General features: G+C 53.6%; 1 protein-coding gene and 1 long non-coding RNA gene across 2 annotated transcripts in view; one reads left to right on the top strand and one right to left on the bottom strand.

Annotated features, from left to right (window-relative positions):
- LOC106498835 (uncharacterized) overlaps positions 1–23,375 on the top strand; it is a 28,035-nt gene that overhangs the window by 2,421 nt on the left and 2,239 nt on the right. Inside the window, exons 2-4 of the long non-coding RNA XR_001295056.2 lie at positions 1,599–1,863; positions 18,448–18,599; positions 22,839–23,090. This is a non-coding gene — a long non-coding RNA (uncharacterized lncRNA). The remainder of the gene's footprint in view (positions 1–1,598; positions 1,864–18,447; positions 18,600–22,838; positions 23,091–23,375) is intronic.
- Positions 9,868–14,175, bottom strand: LZTS1 (leucine zipper tumor suppressor 1). Its single transcript, XM_013960171.2, has 3 exons — positions 13,714–14,175; positions 12,390–13,205; positions 9,868–10,860 (listed from the first exon to the last, which is right to left on the bottom strand). Exons 1-3 carry the CDS (start codon positions 14,062–14,064, stop codon positions 10,180–10,182), a joined length of 1,848 nt encoding a protein of 615 aa, XP_013815625.2. The 5' UTR covers positions 14,065–14,175; the 3' UTR covers positions 9,868–10,179.

Genomic DNA, 23,375 nt, shown 5'->3' with positions numbered 1-23,375 from the left:
GAACTGAGTTTTTGAATGATGGGTGGTGGGGAATAGTGAGGAAGGGCTGGTTCTGGTTCATTTGGCATTGTAAGGTCAAGGGAGAAGGCTTCTGCATATAGACACAAAAACGACCTGCTGAGACTCTTCATTCCTTGTCGGGGAAAATAAAATCGGCCTTACTTGCTGTTTGAACCTGCAGGACCTCTGCTCTGATGAGGGGTGTGTGTCTGGCAGAGGCAGACAGAGGTTTGTTTCACCTGACAGTCTCTGGGTCTGAACTGCCCCCTCACTCCTCAGACTTGGGCCCAGCAAGTGGGTGGGCTGCTCTGCCTGCGCTGCCCGCGGTGTTGCTCCTCTCCCGCGGTGACGCCTGGTCTGGCTCTCACGCTGTGCAGCGCTTTGCCGCTACCACTGCGATCACCAGGCATGTCTGAGCCTGCTTTCCGTAAGGTCGGGAGATTAGAAGCGGGGCAGAAATCTCCATTTTCCTCCTGGCTCATGCTCCTGGACTACTGGAGGAGACACATCTGTCAACGTGGGCACAGTATCGTTGTCACCCTGCGTGTATGGGCAAGTTCCCCCAGGTTACAAAAGAGCCTGTCCTACAGACTAGAAGCTATCCAGGTAGCAAATAGTCTGAACCTGGCACAGGGCCCTGGAAGAGAGGAATGACAAAAATAACTTCAGCTAGCATCAGCCGGAGGCCATAGGCACGGGCTGGGGCTTGTTGCGCAGCTGTTTTAGCGTTGAGCTGAGAACACAGACCTTCCCCAGGAGAAGGGGGTGGCAGAGTGAATGGGGCCTCACAAACCTGGAGGAAGGGGATGCCACTCTGTGACTGGCACGTTGGGCTGTGTTGCAAGCTGTAACCTTGCTGCCTGCTTGGTTTTTGCTTCCCCTGCCTGGCTGCAGTGTATGTGATGCTTCTCGTAGCTGGTGTCCTGAGAATGACAAGATCTCCATGCTGACAGTGAGCCCTGGGCTAGCACCCAGACCGTTAGACAACAGGGACTTTTTCTGGGGGCAGCTGGGGACCCAAGGGTCTGCAATCATCATGAGAGGAGCCGCAGGCAAAGAGGAATTATTGTGTGTGGAAAAGAAGGTTAATATAGCTGCCCTACTGCCAGCAGAGAGCAAGCCAAGCTTTGCTAGGCAGGGCTTCAGCTACAGGAACTGATCAGCTGATCCTCACCTCAACCAGCAACAACTAAGGCATGTTCTTGTGCAGCCTATCTCCTCTTGCACAGTAGGATGGTCGGTGGTAACGGGAACCGTCACCAGTCTTTCTGGTGCAGGTAAGCCCTTTGGAAACGGCATCTTGTAACCCAACCCGCGGCCATACTGCCCACGGCTATCCTGTTGCACCCCAGGCCAGGGGTTGCTGATAGGAAAATAAATGCTGCCCCGGGAAGGGGGCACCATCGCCTGTATTGCAGCAGTCCAGTGGTGCTAACTAGTATTCATGTGCCTGCTTTCTCCACCTGTACCAAAGAGGGAAAGAATAGTAAGAATTGAGTCTTTGCTGCCAGAATCCTTCTAAAACTTCTTAAGGTTTCATCACTTCTCCCTGCCTGGTTTTGTGCTGCAGTCCCACTGTGTGTATGTCCTTTCTTTAGGAAAAGCCTCTTTAGATGTGAAAGCTGAGCTGCTTGGGTAGCATCCTCCAGCCATGAGAGCAGGCAAGCCTGGTCTTCCACTTCCTTCATCACTTGATGCAATGCTGTCTCCGCAAACTAGCAGCCTGCTCGCTCCTGCCCTGTGCCAGCAAGCAGCCACTAAACAGAAGAGAGACCTAGGCAGAGATGTGTGGCCATGTCTTGGACTAGGATCAACTGATCACATGGGATCCTGGACTGTTTCCACTCCTCCGCTGGGTTATGGGTGAGTACTTTAGAAGCCCCATGTTAGCATCAATTTGAGGCTGTTTGTCCACGTGAGAGACACTCTCTACAGTGAAAACATAATGCAAGGTGTTATTTCAGCTTAGCTGGCGTGAGTGGGCATGGTGGTGCCGGCAGGGAGCAGGCCACTATTGCCAGAGCGAGCCAGGCTCGCTCCTCCTGTCCGCACAGCCAGCACGGCAGCCGTCATCCCGTCGTCTTGCTCCTCCTGCCTCACAGAGCCGGTGCTTAGCCGGGTGCTAAACAAACAGACCAATATTTCATTGCATGGAGACAGCAGGTACCAAGCTAAATGGGACGTGCTGATCTCACATCTGCTGCCTTAGTGCATTTACATGCTGTTTTCTTAATTTTTTTTTTCGGTAATGACTAATGAGGGCTGCCTGGGGGTCTTATCCCCCTTTGCCAACTGATTTCAGCCAGTCAGGTCTCTCTGAGAAGCACACAACAGCTGTCGGTTCATTTAGGGAAGGGAGGAGAGCAAACATTGGACGTGTTTCCCCCCACCCTTCCCCTTGGGTTTTTAGTTTGGACTGGCAGATGTAAGGCAGGGGACGGGGCTGGTGGGGAGAGCTGCTGTGGTTAGGAAAGTGGCTGCAGGTTATTTGCACATCAAAAGAGGCTTTGCCTCCTACCCTCTATCGCCCTGTGTGCGCAAGGTGGCTTGATTTAATTGCTCTTTCAAAGGCAGATCTGGTCTTGTCTGTGCTGAGATTTTAGGTGTGATTCAGCCCCCCATAGCCAGAAACTGGTGCAGTTGCACTGGTGTGTTAAGAAAAGATGCAAATCAACTTTCCTCTGTCTTGAAGCTTATTTGTGTTGATTAGTTTAACAGCTCTCCTTCTGTTTGATGATGATTAGCACTAGGGCAGCTGGAGAAGTGGCTGAATTCAGAGCTAGCCTAAAGCACAGATGAAGCAGGAAACATGACTGATTGTGGAAAGAAATGAAGGAGCTGTTGCTTCTCTTGTACGACATCCCGTTGCTTGGTGCAAGGGAGTTTGAGCTAACCTTGCCCCTTGTGTTTAGATGCTTCGTTAGCCTGGGAACCTCGAGCTCAGCCGGCAAGTGGCACTCGCAGATGCCATCCCTTTCGTGTTCAGCCTGCTGCAGGGGAAGCATTAGAGGGAATGACTTTAACCCAGTGTTATCAGGGCTCTCTGCTCCTTCCAGAACCTGCCGCCTCTCAGGTGCAAGAGCAACAGGGAGGAATTGCAGCTGGAACCAGGTCACCCTGGCAGCCGGCTGTGTCCACAATTTGGCCACAGCTCTGCAGCCTGTGCTTTGGAGAGCACTGAGCCTTGCGGGACCCTCTTCCCCGAGATGCACTGTGCAGCTTGCTTTCCTTCTTGCAGTCTACCCCACTACCCTAACCCTGGAGCTGTACCTCAGTTAGTCCTGCTCCTTATGCATAACAGCCTTGTGAGGAAAGGGCAATACTCTGTAATGCTGAGTATTTAACTGCTGCTGCTGCCTGAGGCAGAGGGTGCTCTGAGCTCGCCTGCTTAGAGGACACAGCTCTTTCTGATCGTTAGCTTCTTTTGGGTTGACTTGACAATTGCAGATCTCTGCTCCCTCTAGCTCTCTCCCAGTTTCTCTCTCCCTGACCCCTGCTGCTTGTGCTGTTTCTAAGCTCCCTCCTCAAGTGGCATCACTAATTGCCAGTTAGCTCATTAAAGTGAAGCTGTCCCAAGAGCCCTTGAGCCCTCCTTGAGCGGCTGTGCTTCAGGGCCGTGCTGTTGTCCTTCTAGGTGCCTTCTCACATCTAATCGTTGGGCAAGTGAGATGTTTGCCCCAAGGAAAAGGCAACAAACAGATGAAGAGGGCTTTAAAAAGTGATTAAAAAGCCATTGGGTTTTGGTGCAAAATGGGCATGAGTGGACTTTTCAGCTGCTTTTATGGAAGAAGCAGCCTGGTTTACCCCAGGGGATCCCAGTCTGACCCAGCCCTGTGCTGAGCTGCCAGACACAGCTACCCACAGCCGTGGGGCTGTGGCTTCCTGGGGTGCCCGGGCTCTGCTGGGAAGCAGTCCTTACAGCACGTCTGCCTCGAGGACAGCCCGTCAGGGACGCAGCGCTACGCTTACGAGACCTGCGCGGCTGTGGGTGAGTTCCCCTGCTTTGCTAGCTTGCTATGTCCTTTGCGTTTCGGTTGTAACCTCTCTGGGACAGGGACGTTCCTTGTGATACCTTGGGATAACAGCCAGACTGAGGGGCCTCCTTGTCCTTTTTTGTCCTAATCCAAATACACGCGTAGGCCTAGGAAAAGCTGGGAAGGGCTTGGCTGAGCAGGCGGCCTCGTGTAGCAGGCTCCGCAGCTGGGAAGGCAGCCGAGCGGAGGTGACAGTCAGAGGTATTTTGTAATAGAAGGTGCCGTTGAGAAAACGGAGAGCTCTCGCACGTGGTTTTCTATCTCCTTCCTCCTCAGCAGTTTTCAAAGGCTCTAAAAATAAACTTCCCTCATGCCTCAGGCAGCGTGAGCAAAGCCAAGATTTCCCTGGAAAGCGTCGGCAGGAGCCCAGTGCCTGGTGCAAATACCTGCTGCCTGCTCCCTGCCACGCTTTCTGGAGGAGGGGGCTGCAAAGCCAGCCTGTGGGTGGGCTCGGGACCTTCACCCTGAACTACGGCGGGGCCAAGCTCCCGGCAGCACCCCAGGGAATGGGGCCACTGAGATGGGATGAATTGCAGCAGTGTGATTATATATATATTTTTTCCCCCCCCTATTTGAGTGTTCCCCATATTTTTCCCCTATTCCTCAGCCTCCTCCCTTTAATAGGGCAGCCCAGGAGCTGTCTCCGAGTGGTCCTAGTGATGGATTGTGGCAAGAAAATTGTCCTGTTATTTTTGTTGCTGGGAATACAAATTGCTTCACCTGTCACTTCTTATGAAGGCTGCTGAAGTCCCAATTACCTCTAATCGAAAGGGACGGGGTGGGAGGGAGGGAGGGAGGGAGGGAGAGGCGGCTGGGCTGGATGTGGCTCTGCTGTGGACAATTAGGACGCTTTGCAGATCCTCTTGCCGCCCCGCTCTGGGGCTCCTGGTTTCACTGCTAGCGTCACTCGCTGTTTAGACCTGTGGAACAGTCAGATCTGGGCAGTGCAAATAGGCTCTGGGTGGATCAGTTCTGGGAAGAAAACAGCCTGTTCAATAGTCAAAACATCCTCGGCTTTCGTTAAGATGTTTTCATTGTATCTCTGTCTGTGTGACTGTTTTTCGCGGCCCTCTCGGGTGGAGGGGCAGATGTGCCCCCTCTGCAGAGCCCTGCCAAAGGAGGGGGAGAAGGTGGCGGGTCAGGTCCGCAAGCTCAGGCCTGGCGGAACGGGGGTGGATGGGGCTGGGACGAAAACGAATCTGCAGAGCTGGGCAGGTGAAGCCTGTGGCATGCAGGGCTGGGACACGGGCCAGGCAGATTATCTCCTTTTCTCTGATACCCTGATGTATGCTTGAGGCAAGCTGCCTTTTTTCCATGCATGGGTTATCCCAGCTGCAAAGCCGAGATAGTGACACTCGCCCACATCATGAAGCGCTCGCAGGCCTGGAAAAAAACAGGGCCGGGTGGAACGGAGTCCCCAAAGGGGACCTTGGCTCGCGCTGCGATAAACTCTTTGTGGGCTCGATGGGTGCCATGCCCAGGAGACGGGCAGAGGCTGAGGGGCGCTTGGGGATTGCCACGCCGGAGGCAGCCCATTTGCGGCCCTGCCCGTGCGATGCCCGGAGCAGGGAAGAGCCGTCCTGGGTTGGCAGCTTTTATTTGCTTTGGAGCGTCTTCGCTGCTGGTGTCTGGCAGGTCGGGCGCTCTGCTCGGCTGACTCCCGCTCCCGGTGGCAGATGGGGCCGGGCCGCGGCATTGCCCTGGGGGGCTTCCTCAAAAGCAGAGGGATGTGAATAAAGAGGTGCGTGAGGGGCAGCATCTGCCACCGGCAGCGACTGCAAGCTGGTTTGCAGAGATCAGAGGCTAAAGGAGTCAATAAATGGGGTGTCCCTGGGCCACGGTGCTTGCAATTACGGCACAAGCCAAAATCGGAGACTCCCTGCAGCAGCCAGAGCGTAGGGAGTCCCAGGGGAGGCTGCGAGAGCTCCTGGGAGGCGACGCCAGGGTCTCGGCTCCTTTCCCATGAAGCTGGGGCCGAATTCTGCCAGCAACAGAGCTCTTGTTAGCGCAGACCAGGGGGAAAGATGAAGCAGCTGGTTGAACAGCATCTTGCTTCAGTAATTCCTTGGCTTGCTGTGCAAATGCGAAGGGAGTGCTGCAAAGAGAGGGCTTGTCCGCTTCGGTGGGATTTGGAGTTGGAGAAGGCCTGAAATACGTGTGAATGAGTCAATTTGCGAACGTGATCCTGGCGTGGGGAAGACAGGGCCCTTGTTGGTGTTTCCCATCAAGATTTCTCCCCTTCTGTCTTTGGAAAGTCAATAGGAGCCCTAGAAGTGTCTGTCTTCTGGGTGCAAAAGGAACAAAAAATCTGTTTTTCTCAGCCACAAGCCGGTGACGGTCGTACCCACGCCTCCCTCAAAAGAGGGTGCAGCCGCTTCTCTAACACACATTGGAGCCGGGACTGTGTTCAGAGCGCCCCAGGCCCCGTCGAAGCATAAGCTTCTGGCACGTCCCTGTTGTGTGCAGGGGGGAGCTTGGTGCCGACCGCCGCGGAGACGCAGCGCGCAGGAGGGGGCTTGGCTGACGGACTGGTCGGTCGCACCCGTGCGCGTGTCCCTTGAAGTGTCACTCAACGTGTCGTTGCAATCTCCCCGCACGTCCGCGTACCGCCGCACGATCCGTCCTGGGTTATTTTTCCTCTGGCAGCTCCTGCTGGCAGCTGTGCTGCACCAGGCAACTCGAGCGGTGTTTGCTTACAGCCGAGGGCTGGTTCCCGTCGCCTGCTCCATCCCAGACCCCCGGGAGACCAGGACACAGCTCATTTGGGCTCTGGCAGCTCTGCGGCCCCCAAAGCTGCTGACAGCCACCGCTCCTGGGGCAGAGACGGCTGAAATTCGTGTGTGCCATCCCTCGGGGCCTCAGGGCACGGCGCGGCGTGTTAGCAGCGTTTGCCTTTAGTGCTGGTTAATGCGTTGGGCTGCGAGTTTGGTCTGCGTTATGCAAAAGGGCAGCTGTGAGCGTGGCCACCAGCCTTCTGGTCTTAAAATCCAAATAGCTCATATCGTTCACAGAGCGCGAAGGAAGTTTTAAAAAATTTATTTATAAATAAAAACATAAAATTACCAGTAGTTTACATCAGTCACCAGAAGTAACATCCAAAAAACCTGGAGAAAAATAATTATATATACAGACTGAACCCTAGCCTCTCCTGGAGTGGGGCAGGACAGCCGTTACTCACACCAAGGAATGACACATCTGCAATGCATACGGTCAAACACAGCATTGTGCAAAGGCAGCAAGTCAATGTCTCCAGTCGATCACGTTGTACAGCGCTTGTTGGTGAGGATACGGGGCTGGTGCTACGAGGAAATCGGACGGGGTGCCCTCAAAGTCAGTGGGAGTGGAGTCTGTTGGCTGCAGGGGCAAGGCAGGAACAGGGCTGGAAAGCCTGGGAAGGCCAATGCCTTGTGAGGAGCTATTAAAAAGGGGCAGTGGGGAAGAGCGCTGCTCCCTTCTGCGCCTCGTTTATTTGGCGCTTAAGAGCTTCCGATAACTGTGCTCTGGCTCAGACACAGGATGTGGAGGGGATACAAAACCACTCGGAGAGGGTCTATGGCTTGGATGATGCAGAAAATCCCTTCTGGCCTCTCAAGTGAGAGCTGAGTTGGATGCAGAGTTTCCTTTGGGCGCTGGATAGCTGTCTGCCATCCTCTTTTTGCCCCTGATCTTTTGGTCCTCCTAAACTACCCTTTCAGCAGGTTTGGGCAAGGGCTGGGACTGCTCCCCTACCCTGTGGCTTGCAGGAAAAGTGACCTGCCCTGGCCCTGACCTAGAGCCTCAGGGCTGAAACCCAGATTGGAGGTTTGCTTTTCTCCAGCAGACGATGGCTTGGGACGGGCTTGTGCTGTGTGCCCGGACAGGGATCGCTTGTGGGGCGGCACGTGGCTCGGGCTTACTCGTGGGGGGAGGTACAGAAGGCACAGACTGGTTTCCAATTTTTGGGTTTTTCAGGCTGGAGTGGGGCAAGGGATGTGAAATCCTTTTGCTGAGAGTCTGCTAGCTGGGGGGAGGCTGGTAGCACAAGGGCAGCCTGGCTTTGAGCCCTTGGCCAAATTCGTGTGGGGAACAGGGACAGGAACGTGACGCTCCCCCTCAACCTGGGGGGAGAGGGCTTCGTGGGCTTTTGCCCAGCTTGCTAGTGGATAAATTAACATATTGCAGCAAAAATACCATTGCACTGGCACAAAGTGGTCCCGGCTAGAAACCTCCACCCTGCCAAGCTCAGTTCTCCGGACATCGGTTATCGCACGTCAGCGGCTGGCTCGCAGGGTGTTTGGCACCTGCTGGAGGCGTGTGGCGGGCGATTTCCCTCCTGGCCTGTGCCGAGCTGTGGGGGGACGGGAAAGGGGCTGCTCCCAGGGCCCCTCGGCGAGTGCGGACTCCGCTGGAGCCCGCTGCTGCAATGGAGCCTTTTCATTCGCTTGCTGAAGGCAGGAGGAAATTTTTAAGAGCGAGGGTAGAAAACAGAATGAGAGCATTTTCTCTTACCAGCTCCTGTCAATGGCTGCGGCAGGAACCCGCAGACTTAATGGCATGGGAGGAAATAAGGCAGTCAGTTTGGTGGGAGAGAAAGTGGGAGGGAATCAGTCACAGCGAGAAAAAGAGAGAGCGTGTGGGGTCATTGCCTTCTGCCTGTGTGCTGGGCCGAGTCCCTTTTTGGGGTAAATAAAATTGATTTCACTCTTGATTCTTCAGGGCTGGCTGCAGTTTGGAAATTTCTGTTAATCCTTAAATCCAGTTACCAGTTTAGCAGCTGGAGAATAGGGATGTTAAGTCCTTGTCCTTCAGAGACAGGAGCGATGGCTCGCCATGGATATGCTTTACGGTGCAAATTGGGAGAAGGTCCCTGGCCTCGCAGGAGGGAAGTGCTGGTGCAGCTGTAGATGAGGGACAGGAAACCTGCTTGGATTCAACGTGGGTCGTGATCATTAGTGAAAGGCAGTTACGACGTGGGTATTTGCAGTAACAAGGTAGGAGCTCGCTGCCAGATGCTGGCTCGGCCTGGGGCAGGAGTTACTGTTGCGATAACTGAAAGGGAAAAGATCCTACATTTTTGGTTGCTGCAACTCTGAAAAGATAAGGAGAAGGTGGGAAGCAATTAATTTGGGATTTTCTAAGGAAAAAAACCCCAACAAACTGCTGATTTCTGGCTGCTTACATTCTTGCTGTTCAACTTCATGAAGTTGAGAAGAGTTTGTTTCCCAAGAGGCACCTTTTGGAAACCCAGGCCTCTTTTAAGGTATCTTGGGGTGAGCTCTTGTAGTCACTAGTCCTTTTAGAAGATGGTGCTTTCCAGTGGTGTGCACTGGGGGGAAAAAAGCTGAGAGTCAACCCTACAAATCTAAGGTTGCTACCCCTCCATAGTCTTGAATTAGTGTATGTGTGCGCATGTAGGGTCATTCCTGAGGCACTCTAGGATAGCTGAAGGAATGAAGAAGCAGAGCAGGATTTCTTGCCTGGGCCAATGGCATGATACAAATCCTCTTGCTCCTTATGGGCTGGCTCCTTGGCTACCACTGCACTCTGAAAATCAGAATCAACTGGAGAAAGATAAATAAATGTCAGAGCAGCTTAGTGCTTTCTCCAGGTTGTGAGCCAGGGGCCAGTGGTGGAAATGTGGTGTTCGTTATTCCTCTTGAATAAGGTAGGAAGGGCTGTGGCATCCCCATTCCCAGAGTTGTGCTACTCACAGGTTCCCTTTGAACCAGCGTTCATTGCTCCGGCATTCGCCCTGCGGGGAGAGTTTGCCCTTGGGAGTTTTGCATCATCTTGTTACCTGATAAGAAGTTTTTTTTGCTAAAGTCCTGTTCCCTTATTGCCCTTGTCTCCGGCTTCTCAGTCCTACAAATGAGCGGAAGGCATCCTGCCAAGGATGCATCGGACACGAGGGGCAGATGCTGGGCACATCACCATTGGCACGAATTGCTTGTTCACCTCTGTAACACGACAGGCAGCGTAGGGCACCGTCACGGTGCAACACTGGGAAGGGAGAAGGGCTCACGAGCTGGCCAGGCAATCAGCTCAGCTAATAAATACATGGCTCATCTGAACTGTACAAGGTGCACCCAGCACGAACTGAGCCGCAAGGAAGTACTTCTTGCCTGGAAGAGACGTCCATCTGCATGGAGGAGAGGGAAGGCCTGGGTCAGATCTCGGTGGCGATGATGTCTTCGTAGGGGACATCAGCACCGGGTATATCCAACTCAATGGGCTCCTTGCCATCTTCCCCCGAGGCGAGCTGCTGGAGCATCTTCTCCAGGTTCTGGTTCCTTTTGTACATGTGTAGGTAGCTCTGTTGCAGCTGCTTCTGGTAATGAATCACCTTTTCCTTTTCTTCCTTCCATGTCTGCCGCTCGTGCTGGAAGCCGGAGGTCATCTGTTCGTTGTTGTCCCGCTCAGCCTTCAGCTCTGCCTTCAGCCTCTCCACCTCTCCCTGCAGGGCCTGTGCGTCATCCACCATCCCCAGGGCTGGGCTGGAGGCAGACCTGGCTCTGTCTCGGACTTCGCTCAGCTGCTCCTTGAGGATAGCGAGCTCTGTTCGGAGGTCCACGATCTCTTGCTCCAGCAGGTTTACCTTCTCTCTCAGGAGTTCGGACTCGTTCTTCTTACGCTGGAGCTCGTTTTCACAGACCTCCAGCTCCATGGCTTTGGTGCGCAGAGAGTCCTCCAGGTCCCGGGTTTTCATCTCCAGCCCTTCCATCTTTGCCCTCACCTCTTTCAGCTGAGCTTTCAGGCTGAGGATCTCGGTGGTCTTGGTGTTGAGCTCAGTCTGGGATTCCTTCAGCTGCTGCTTCAAGAGAGAGATTTCGCCAGACTTCTGGCATACCTGTGGGGAGGGACACAGCACCCGGAGTTAGGGCTGAAACTCAGAAAAAACACGTGCTAACAGCAGGCAAGGCAGTTGCAAACCACCTTTCAGATCAGTCGCGCCATGCAAGCAAAGCTAGGGCATGCTTGGGCATCTGAATGCAGAGATCCTGGCTGAGAGATTGGCTCTGGCCGCAGCTTTCACACTGCCAGCTACTGTTTATATTCTGCATCTCATCCAAACCATTCAGAGAAGCGCTCCAGCAAAGGGGGTGAAAAACCCGTGCCACCTAGACTCTCAGGGTGAGCTGGAAGTGACACCGTGATCTTCTGTGGGGCCTTTCTGTGCAAGAACATCCCCAGCCTAGGCAGAGGTTTGCTTGTGAAATAGCCATAAGGATTTAAGAAGTTGACACCCCTCAGCTGAGATGTGGAAATGGACTGTGTCAAGGGAGCTCTCTGTTTCAACACCCAGTACAATGTGTTTGCTGAAACCACCGCTGAAGGCTCACACGGTCAGTTAAACTTGCTAAGCTTGTTTCGCAAGCAAACGCCCAACTGCACCCTAAAACCCAGCAAAATTGCAGCTGGGAGCAAAGCACGTAAATCCCATTGACATATCCAACTGAGTCCTAAAGTGTTGCTGGATACATCGGCTCACGGGAGAGATTTTGGGGTATCAGCTTCCATCCACTCTTGCTGAGGCGCCTACAGCTGGAATTTTGGTAGGGTTCAGAAAGCAACAAGAAAAGATAGCTCAGAATCATTTGAAAACATACCCTGAGGGTTTGGGAAGTGTCAGTTTGGGAGCAAATAGAAATACTGAAAATTAAATTATAAATCCTTGAAAGGATGAAAGAGAGCAAAGGTAAATATCATGCTCCTCTAAATACATTAGACAATAGCTATACTTAGTTGCAATGAAACTATATCCATTTATTTTATTCATGTGGCTGAGCAGGCTTGCTTCTGAATTTTCAGCAGTTTAGCTGTCTTTGTTCAATGATACCCAATCAGTAAGAATGTTAAGTACAAGCATGGACTGGAAGGTTTTACTACTCTGTAATAAGTGCCCAAGACAAGTCCAAGTAGCTCCTATTTACATATGGGAAGGCAGCTTTACTGCTCCTTTGGGGCAGCCAGCCTGAAGAATCTTGCGCGGGAGGCTGGAAATGCTAAGTTATTTTAATGACTGGAATTTTTTTTTTTTTTTATGCAGTAGTTGTTTCCTTATGATGTGAGGTGCTAAGTTGCTAAAAGAGGTAGTGAGCCAATCGATAGTAACAACTTACAGAGCCTCCATGTGACAGACGAGCTCTCCCTGGTTTAAATAGCTATATCTTCTCCAGCCAGTGCTTAGTGCACGCGCCTGCCTGCATGCACTGCTCAGACCTTCCACGGCTAGGACTGGATGCAGGTATAGAAACGGAGAAGAGGTGCGTGGTTTGTCTGTGGTGCTGGTGCTGCCGCCTCGTTCCACGCACACCCTTTGCTTTTGGCATTTGCAGTCTGTGAGGCTGCGCTCTGATGTGCTCCAGTGATGCTTACCTCCCACTGAGTCTCCTCCAGCGCTGGGGCAAAGCTGGTCTTCTCCTTCTCATAGGACCTCAGCTTGGTCTCCAGCAGGTTTTGCTCCTTCATGAGGTTCTCCAGCTCCTCCCGGAGCTGTTTCTTCTCCTGCTGCAGCTGGAACACCTGGAGGTGAAGGACTTGCTGTGTCCGCTGGGTTTTCTGTGAGGTTTGCTTGAGCTTGCTGTTGCATTTCTGCTTGAGGCCCTCTAGCTCTTCCTTGCAGCGCCTCTGCTTCTCTTCGTAAACCTGACAGGAGCTGACTTCCTTCTCCTCAAAGCTTGACTGAAGCTCCTGCAGCTCTCCCTCCCTCTCTAGCAGCTTTTGCTCCAGCTCCTGGATGGTGGACTCATCCGTGGAGATGGGTGAACGAATGCAAGTGGCTTTCTCAGAGGCATGGTGGGCTTTGCCAGGGTTGATGATCTTGTTGCCCCCGTCGGAGAAGGACATTGCCTTGAGGCTCATCATGTTGCTGTCTTGGATGACAGCACACTGCGTGATGTTGTGGGCTGAGCCGCCGAAGCGGCTGATGGGTCCCATGGGGGTGACCAGTGGGTCGAGCTGGTAGCTGCTGCTGGTGCTGTGGGTCGGGAGGCTGGACATGGAGTTCCTGCCGGAGTCAGACAGCCCACCAGAGCACAGCACCGGCTTGAGCTCTTGGTCCTTGGCTTTGTCCAGAGGGTGCAGCTGCTGGGAGATGTGACTGCCATTCTCTGGGGAGGAGTGGAGGATGGCACCGGACCGGGGCAGCACTGGTTTGAAGGCTGTCGGTCTCACAGCAGTCTTCTCTGTGCCCTGGGGAGAAGAGAAGAGCTGGTCAGCGCAGAAGACTGGCATCACTTAATCTTTTCTCCTCAGTCCCTTCTGTCTCCAAGGACAGAGGTCCCAGAGCAGGGACGGCTGGGGTCTTAGGAGAGGGGCTGAAAGCTCAGGAGGATGCTGCTACCTGACAGCTAGAACCACCTCTCTTGGTGGAAAATGGCATGACTGAAATTGAAAGGATATGGACTACACTGCCGACCCAAATTGGGAAAGGCGGGGGGGTGGCAGGATGCCCTCAGCGCCTCCCCACTGGCCCTCTTCTCCCATTCCCTTGGCACCAGCTATTTTCTTTGAGCCTGCTCCTGGACCAGAAGCCAGGATAGCCCTGTCAGTGGGCTCTGCACCCACGCTGAGGCAAGGATCGTCGGGGGGACACAGCCCTGTATTAACAAACGAGCCGGCTGCCAGCCCCGAGCAGCCGCCGTGGGGTGGGGGAAAACAAGGACCCGCGCGTCTCTGGGACACGCTCTCCCCTACTAACCAGTTCCAGCTGATTGGGAAAGGGCATCAGTTTCTGAGGTGTGGACGTCCCAAAGTCCATGCTGCTCGTCCCGGCTTGGCTGCCCAGCTCCCCGCTGGAAAGCGCTGTGTAGTCCGCCCGGTGGGAGCCGTGCGTTTTCTGGCTGACCTTGATATAAAAGAAGTCCTCATTCTTGCTGCTTTTGGAGCTGGACTTGTGGCTGGAGTCCTGGGAGAAGCCGAAGCGGAGCAGCCCGTCCGAGTACCTGTTCAGCTTTTTCAGGTGGGACGACTTGCGCAGCTTGTACTGGGAGGCTCGGCAGTGCTTGCTGTGGAAGCTGTGGCCGGAGATGAGGCTACTGACGCTCCCCATGCTGCTCCCGGGCTTGGGGCATATAGCGGAGAGAGGAGACCCCGGCTTTACTGCGCAGGGAGGTGGCCGGGGAGCGGGAAGAGACAGCTGGTGCTGCAATCATAGCAAAGACCTCCCTGCGCCCAGGAGCTGCAGTCCTGAGGGAGGCAAAGAGAGCAGGGTGAGAAAAAGCAGTTTGGGAGGTATGCTGGGGTTGGGGGCCGCAATTTGAGCCCACGTTTTGGGCATCAGCAGGAGATGCACACAGTTTCTGACTGTGAGTGCATAAGCACACGCCTCGCACAGGCGTCTGTCGAGGTGAAAGCTGGCATCAGCACGTGAGGGCACGAGCGCCTGTGCGAAGGGCGTGCGTGTGTTTCCCTGCGGGTGTCCAGGGCTGGTCAGCATGTGCCGGGTGCATGCGTGTTGGCGCAGATGCGCTGGTTCTCGGGTGCGTGCAAAGGGCGAAGGAGCCGCGCAGCAAGGCAGGCGCCCGGCTGGCAGCCCACGGGTGGCTTTTCCCCTCTCCTCTGCGAAAGCCCTGCGCGAGGGGGGGGCGGCAGACAGGGAAGCGCAGGGAAGGAGCAGGGCTTTCCCCTGCCGCTGGGGAAGGCTCCAGGAGCCTCCCACAAGCTGCCGGTGTGCTCCAGGCTGGCTGGCACCCGCGCTGCCACCCTCCGCGGCACGGTTCCCGGCGGGCTGGATGCCTCCTGCCCTGCACCTGGAAGCTTGCCGGGAAAGGTGATGCCACCCCTCCCTTGGCAGCCTCTGGCCTCAGCGAGCTGGGTGAGTTCATCCCGAACACCGCACTCTCCGCGACAGCCCGTGCTTGCTCCCCGCTTGCCCGGTTATTGCTGACGAAGGCCTCGTCTGCCAGCGAGGCTGACTCGAGCGCTGGCCCTCCCCATGCACGCGGCCTCGCTGCCAGAGCCAGGCTGCTTTGGCATCAGGCTAGGGCGAGCACAGCTTGGCCGCCGCTTCGGGACCCTTCGCGGCATGGATGCGGCCACGCAGCGCTCGTGTTGCTGGTACTGCAGTGCCTGGCCCTTGGCACCTCGTAGCCGATAGGGAAAGCACCTCGAGGGTGGCTAACACGCTGAGCACGAAGCTCCCTTGGGTGCGTGCATCTTGGTGTCCGCACAAATGAGACCAGGTGGGGTTATGAGATTCCAAAGGAATCTCAGCTGTTGCCTTAATTAAAAATAAGGAGGGGAGGAAAAGGGATTTGTAGTGATCTTTGGGTACTTAATAGGAAATAGGTGCAAATTTCAGCAAGCGCCTGTGCCTCGTGCCGGGCCGACGGTTCTGGTTGTCAGACTGGCAGCCGCGCAAGCTGCAGTTGCCTTAACCTCTCCTGCATCATCCTGTGCCTCTCTGATTTCTCTCCAATTTTCAGTGCTCCTCTTAACCTACCTGAAAGGGGATGCTGTGAGGCTTAATTACGCTTAATGTCTGTGCAGCACTTAAGATGAGAGGCGTTATGTATGTGCTAAGTATTGTGATTATGGTTCAGAGGTATGCAGCGCTGTGTATTAATTCTCTGCTATAGGGGAAAAAAAAAAGAAAAGAAAAAGAAACGCAGCTCCTCATGGCCGTCGCGATGCTTGGCTCCCAGCGTCAGGGTTATAACCGAGATGCACCTTCCATCTAGATAATTAAAGGGTGAGGTGGGGAGAAGGGGGAAGAGCTGCTGGTAGGCAGAAATTAGAGCGTAATCAAAATGAGCTAAATCCAGATTGCACAGGAAGATGAGAGAGAAAGGGGAATTGTTTGGTGGCTGAGTCACTTCAGGAGTGTGAATAATCGGAAACATTTCTGCTCTCCACTGCATGCAAAATAGCTAAAAGCTTTCATCCTCCGTGGTCCGGGTGTTGCGCTGCCTGGCTCTCCTCTCCGGGGTGGGCACCCCTTTGGGGGTCCTGTTGTCCGAACGGGCTTCCCACGGGTGCCAAGGGCTGCCCAGGGGTAAAAGCTCTCCCCAAGATGGGGACAGGGCTCGTGTCCTGCAGGGAAAGAGGTAGTCAGGAGCACGGAGGTGGAGGGGGCTGCGTGGCACGGCTTGCCCTTAGAGCTCCCCTCGCCTGCCCTGCCTCAGCTCCGCTCCAGCCTGGGATCCTTCGGGCATTGCTGTTCAAGAGAGGCCACGCTAACCTCTGCGTTTTGCCAGCCCATGTCAGACATATCCCATTTCACACCTATTCTGGAGGGTTTTGTCCGACAGACTTCTTAAATGCTCCTACTGACAGAGCTACCACATCCCTGCGAAGGCTTTTCTTTTGTGCCCTGAGGACCCAGATTGATTAAGTGTCAAAAGAGAAGTCCCAGGAAGTCGGAATATCTACTTCAATCCCTAAATCCATTTTGGGGAGATTAAGAGAAGCAAAGAACCAAGGTCTGAACTGTTGTCTGGATGTTGATATGTTAAAAGTGATCGATGACTTTGGATTCATTCATTTTTACAGGGGAAGAGGCATGGTGTGCACGGAGGGGGAGGAATAGCTGCAGAGAACAGGATAATTGGCACAGAAGCCTGCTCCGCGAGCGTGTGTTCCTGACACCACGTTTGTGTGTATGTGTCTGTAAAAGAAAAAGGCAGTGTCACAGAATAAAAGCTGCCAACTATAGCTACAGCATCGCAGAGACAGTATTCAACATGTGCGAGCGGGAGAGGGGAAAGCAGCCATTAGATTTACATACACCTATGGCAGAGGCATCAGGGAGGCTTGATGCATTAAAACAAGTAGCGGCGGAGGGTGGGCAGACCCGCCGCTCGGAGGGAGCCAGGCTCACCGGCAGGCGCAGGGTGCGGAGCTATGGCCACAGCACCTTGCCAGGGAGCAGCCAGGCCCTTTATTTGGATGCTCCCTTAGTTCCTTGGGCGCCTGCAGAAGACAGGAGAAACGCCGAGGGGAGCAAGCTGGGACTTTCCAGCCTCTTGGCAGGAGGCATTTCAATCAATCCCAACCCTCCTACGCGTGCCTGAGAGGGCTGGGTATACCTTTTTCTTCTTCTTCCCTCTTTTGATTTAAAAATCAGCGTTTTGAAAGCCGTGGAGGAGTTGGCATTCACTGCACAGCGTTAGCAGAAAGCAAAGGGCTCTGGAGACAGCCAGACTGCTGGCAACGCAGAGCCTGGGGAAGCAAACCACGCGCGTCTGGGCTAGCAAAGGGCTTGGTCTTGTGCTCCAGCTTCAGGTCATCTCCAAAAGGGGGGACCTGACTTGTCCCCCTTCCTCATTCAGCCTCGGTGGTGCATGCTTACGTCTTCCCTGCGTCAGATCTAGCGACCGCGCGACTCCCCAGGGAGCCAGATCAGCTTGCTGCGCCAACCAAAACCTAGTCATTTTATATACATATTTTTGGAAGGGTTTTTGCATGATTGGCAACTGCCATGGTTACGTTAGACATTGCAAAGTGACACCCTCACCATAAAAGGGGGTTGAAAATAAAAAAAAAAAAAAAAAATGACACTGAGAGTGCAGGATCTGAAAATGTCTTGGCAGTGGTGGGTGCCCGTATCTGCATCAGCCTGTGCACACCAGGGTGCAAGCGTGCAGCAGCTGGGTGGGGAAGGGTGCTGGAGGCAGGGTGTGCGTTGTGCGTTGCTGGGTCCCTGTTGCGCAAGCGGCACTGCTCCTGCGTGCGAAGAGGGAACTGGCACCATTGCAAGTGGTGCACGTTGCCTGGATAAGCGTGTGGGGTGTCTCTGGGTGAAGATGGGGGCTAGATCCGTGCGTGTCTGCGGTGTTTGTGCGTCTGGTGTGTGTTTGCGTGTGTTTGTCAGCGTGCGATGGCAGTGCTACTGTATCACCCCATCCCTGCGCGCGCCTTTGCCCCGAAGCCGTTAACCTTTCTGAATGCTGCAAATTTCCATCCGCTCTGCTCCTGGCTGTGCCCGACTCTCGGTGTTAAATGCGATTACTTTAAAATGTGATTTGCCCCGTCACTCACCAATTAACGAGGACAGAAAGCCAGAAAAGAGACAAGCCTTTCCCTCCTGCTCTGCCGCCTCCGGCAAATTAGCCCCTCAAAGCGCCCCTTGCTCTTTTGTACGCGCCGGTCGCGGGGAGGGGGATTAAGGCGACAACACAAGCCCCCGCGTCGGTCGGCCCTTGCTGCGCGTCTCCGCGAGCCGGCGCCGCGGGATCCCCAGCCTTTGTTCCCCGCCTGCGCGTGTCGGAGCGACGGCGCGCTGGGTGTTAAGTGACGGAGTTGAGACTTTGTGCTTGGAGGCAGGGAGCCGTGCCTGGATGGCCCTTCCTGGGATTTCAAGGGCCTGTTAACAAATCGGTTGAGGTGGAGCGGTAACGAGCCATATGTGGGGTTCGCTCTTTGGTCCTGCTGCTCCCGGCTATTTAGAGCACACACAGCATCTAACTGCAGCATCCCCTGCCCTTGCTTTCAGGTGAATTATACAATGCAAGAGAAAATGATCACTGCTGAGGACAGGATCGGCCCCTGACCTGCGCTGAGAGGCACAGGGATCCTGCGGGAATCATGCAGGGGACAGTCCACCACTAAACGCCTGTGCAGACGTGCCCAAACCTGGAGGATCAGGTCTGAAAGCGCGGATGGTTCCACTCTTGCTTTTGCAGAATCAGAGAGGAAAAAATGAATGGCATCCCACATTCCTTTCCAAAATCCAGTCATGCCTACCCGGCAATTACACACAGGCGAGACAACTCGCTCCCCATCACCTCCTTTCTGAATGAGTTGCAGGAATTTAATCTTATCTTCTCGCAGCACAGTTTCTTTGAAGCCTTTCCCTAAAATGCATCACCTTTTCTTTGCAAAGTTGCACAGGCATTTGCTTTCTCTCTGCTTTCCCCAGACAGATCACCTTAGTAAAAAGCCTTCATTTCTTTCCAGGCTTCACAGTGTTACTCCCTCCCTGCTGATCCTGTTCTTCCCCCCTTGGTATGTGAAAGCTTCCCTCTCCTCTGCACTTTCTCGCCTACTCTTTTTCCCTCTTGCATTATTATTCATCATTTCTGTGCGGATGCACCCACACATTTGGGTGTTTGTTGGGAGATGCACAGATCCAGCTGCCAAGAGCCTTGATCCAGGACAAGTCTCTTTCCTCTTTCTGTAGATCACTGTCAAGTGAGGTGCCCATGTTCTGCTCAATGATTTGGGTCTTTGAGACACTAAAAATTGCGGCCCCAGGGTAAAATGTGGGCATTTCCATGGTAAACAGCTGTGCGTATTCTACCCAGAGCATCTAACTTATGTTTTAATGAAGAGATGGCCTGATCTAAAACTTGGACTGCAGCAATCCCACAAGCACTGAGCTGGGTTTGGGATCTGGAATCAAAACCAAGAGTAGTTGGTTCTGATTTCTGGAAGAGCTCAGCCCCCACATCCCACACCCTAACAAACTTCAGGCCAGTGAGACTCGCTGACCCTGGGCTATGTGAGCATGTGTGCGTCTCTTCAGATTTACAAGCTCAGCCCACTCTTCCTGTGCCCAGCTGGAGACGAGGTCTTAGAAACCTGCTCATTTCAGTCTCCAAAGAAATGGCAGCAATTGGGTTTGGAGAGCCGCATCAGCCGAGCCGACCTTGCCCCCACCCTGTAATCTTCACCCTAATCATGCTAATGGGAATGAATTCAAACACCGCCCAGGCAGACGCCATCCTTGTGGTGCTCAATTGTCGCACGGTGCCAGTGAAGGGCCCCATTACAAGGCTTTCATTCACTCTAATTCATTGTCCCCCATTCATTCATTGACATTCATTGGGATCATTTTGATCGGAGGCAGCGAGCGAATTGAGCCCGGGATTCACAAAGCGCGCACCATGTGTTCTGTCCTGATTTGCCATTAGTGAAGGGGGACACTCCAGATGAAGAATAACCAGCCTCAATTACATGTTACATCCACTCTAATAGCCCAGGAGTCCATCACACTTAATGTTATTTCAATGAACACTAAGAGAATTCACACCCCCTGGCTGAAGCTTGTTAGCAGAGCCAGCAGTGGGTTTGGCAGTGATTTTGGTGGGCTTAATGCCAGTGCAGCAGTAGTAGATTGTGCTGTGTCTCTGCCAGTGTCCCCTGGCAGCTGGGCTCTTACGTGATGACCGGTGATCCTGCTGCAAGCCCTGGAGATGAAGGTGTAATTGCTCAAGCAGGAAAAAAGCAAGGAAGTGGAATCTTCATCAGTTTTGAAACCCATCACCAGCGTAGAGCACTGCCTCTTTGCACCAAACTTCTGCTAGAGAACTGCTCAGATGGGAGGTCACTTAAACATCCCTTCTTCCTGCCAGCCCTGCCGGAAAAGCCAGAAATCAATGCTGAATTCGGCACCAGCTTTGGAAAGAGCTTCGAGGGAGCTGCATACATGTGCATCCTGCATGTCCCATCCATCCAAGGTACTCTGAGACACCAGCCTCCGCCTGGGCCCTGCACAGATGGACTCCTCTGCTCTGTCATGTGCAGAGATCTGTTTGCTGCTAGAGGGACTTGCCTGGTTAGCCCTGAGGGACCACATCCAGCATCTGCTGTCTAGCTGGAACCTGGGAAATTACCTCGCCTATCCAGCGTCCTTGGGAGCAGGGACCACAGGGCTGCCTAATGGTGAGGGAACAGGGCTGTACTTTAGTGGTGACATGTTCTGCAGTTTCTCGAAGGTTTGGATGTGAATCTGCTACAAAAGCCCCCTAATTAAAACAAGCGGCTTTAATGGGAGAGCAGGGTGAAACTGTCAGTGTGATGATGTAGCTGGCGCTGAGGCGATTGGATTAAGCTATGTTTGGGGAAGCCAGTACTAGAATAAGAGGAATGTCTCAAATTAACGATGAATCATATTGGCAGAGTGAGTTTTAGAGGATATCTACTCACCACCCGCTGTGCTGTGCCTACTTCTGTGCTGTCTGATCCCTCCGTGGGGAAACCACTGCGCTTCCCTGTGCGGGAGCCCTTGCTGATGCAGGGAGAGGATCCGGTCCCTGCTGGGGACAACTGCACAATCTACAGAAAGCTGATGCAAGTCAGCAAAGTCTCATGACTTCAAATGTCTGCATTTCTGCAGAGCCTTGTACTTTCTCACCAGCAGATGCTTTCTGGACAGTTAGCCTGAGCACAAACTAATAACACAAGCAAATATGTGGGCTTAGAAAAAGTGGTTTATTATTCTTTCTGTCTCCCTAGCCTGAGAGGGACTTAGAAATGAGACAAACCAGAAATGCTTGGAGCTGGTGGCAAAAAGGCCTTAACCTCAGCTAGCAGGCATTTGTTCCCAGGAAAAGCTGGTGTTTGCTTTGGCAGCCTGCAAGGAGTTCAGCATCTGTTAAAGCCCACGGGAAAGTCAGATGAGCAGAGTGACCTATTTGGACTGGGGGCTGTGTAACTGATTTTCAGGGAATCAGCAGCTGAGCCCCACTGAAGAGATGGATGAGCAGAAAGGTCCCTGTAGGACTCCTCGACATCCCCACGGCACAGGCTGCTTTGCCTGGCCCTTGGCATCCTCCTTGTCTGGCCAGAGCACCGCACGTCCTGGGGAGAGCCCCATCTCCAGGGCTGCCGATCGCTTCATACGCAGGTGGAGAGGGCTGCAGCGAGCAGCGTCGCAGCGACCTGCTCAGAGCTGTACAGTGCAAGGCTGAGAAGGAGCCGATTGCCATGCACAAGGTCACGGAGTGATGCTGCAAGAGGGGACAAAACAGCACCTGCTTAACTTGCTTCCACCTGTGAGCCTGGGCAGCGATGGTGTTATTAAAACAAGGCTGCACTTCCTGCACCTGAGGAACCGGAGAAGCAAACGGTCCTTGCCTCGCCTGTATAGCATGAAAGCACCGTTCGCATCGACCTCAAAGAGACAGCACTGTTTACAAAGCCAGTCCGTGTTTTCTGTGCACAGAACGAAAGGAGTGATTTCCAGTGCCGAAATGCCTCAGCTCTCCCCCACACAGCTGCAGTTGTTATTAAATAGCTTCACATGTGCACAAATCCAAACAGCACTGTTATCAGGAGCTGGGCTCCAGCAGTCCCAGAGCCTCCTGCCATCCCTGTACCTTGCCCTCAGCGTGCAGGGACACCAGGTCCATCTGACCTCAAAGAGGGGTCGTTACACGTTCCCAAGAGCGCTCAGCCCTGTATAACACACTGCACGCGCTGGATGCAGACGTCATCATGGCAGGGCATCATGGGAATATCCCTAGACTGCTCTTTGAGCCTGATCCTCCACTTCACCTGTTATTACCACACCATCTCGATCTATAGCACTTCTTTATGCTCCTTATGCCACATATTTCTGCAAATAACCCTCAGTCTTATCTGTGACATCCCTAGCTACCCCATTCTCAGCTCAGATCAGAGCCCAAAAGCTTTCTTGCTCTGTCTTCTGACCTTAAGTGCCACCTACAAGGCTCCAGCTTAGAGTCACAAACTGCCCTATAATATTTTTACAAGATCTTATGGTGGGGAAACAGTTCCCAACCTTCACTTGACCACATGTGAAGAAACCCCACGTGGGTCACCCAGAAATAGCCAGATCTACTTGCAGCTTCATCCCCACTTTTGCCAGGAGCTCACGTCATACGGATTTCGGAGCTCATCAGTGATTCAACACCCGAGCACTGCACCCACACAAGTCATATCAGTCATGCTCCCAGTACAAAGGAAATGCTTGTATGAGCCAGAGTTAAATATTCCTGGGCTGGAGAGAATGATCTTTTCAGCTTATTTAATTCCTAAGAGCATCTGGCTTTTCCCACTAATGAGCAACTAATACTGCAATTAAAGCTCTGCTAATTGGAAACTCAGAAATGTTCTGGTCTCTGCTTTTGTCTTTTGCAGGTTTGCTGACTCTTTGGGAATCTGGAAGGCACACCTGAATGGCAATGAGAGCTCGTGGTTCCCTCTGCCATTGGAAAATAGCCGCAACCTCCGGATTGCAGTGAATTCACACTCCTCCCAAAACAGGCACAATTGCCCAGCGTGAAATAGCCGGGCTAGCACCCAGAGCCCTCCGCTCCGAAGCACCTCGCCCATGCTACCGGCAGAAATTCAGTCTCTACTCAGTGCTTGCAGGACTCCTCTCTTAACAGGGCAAGTTTCTGGGAGAAGTTTGTGCAGTTCTCCGGTGACAAAGAGCTGGGGATCAGCTCTGGGGGTGCTGTTGGGGAGAGGGGGTGCACGTTCCCAGCGAGCACCTTGCAGACGATATCATTCGCCGCTGCCCTTCGCGGCAAGGCCGGCAGGTGCAGAATGACTGCTCCTTCTCTCAGAGGAGGGTGAAGGGACCTTGCGTCCCCGCAACAGGAGAGCTATTTTGGGGCCTGGAACAGTCTGGGGCTGGCAGCTGGTGCCGAGGTGGGCGACAGCTGAGCGTGG

Source organism: Apteryx mantelli, chromosome 29, assembly GCF_036417845.1.
Source record: "Apteryx mantelli isolate bAptMan1 chromosome 29, bAptMan1.hap1, whole genome shotgun sequence".
In the NCBI taxonomy this organism is placed as follows: domain Eukaryota; kingdom Metazoa; phylum Chordata; class Aves; order Apterygiformes; family Apterygidae; genus Apteryx; species Apteryx mantelli.
This window is presented reverse-complemented; position numbering and strand designations above follow the sequence as displayed.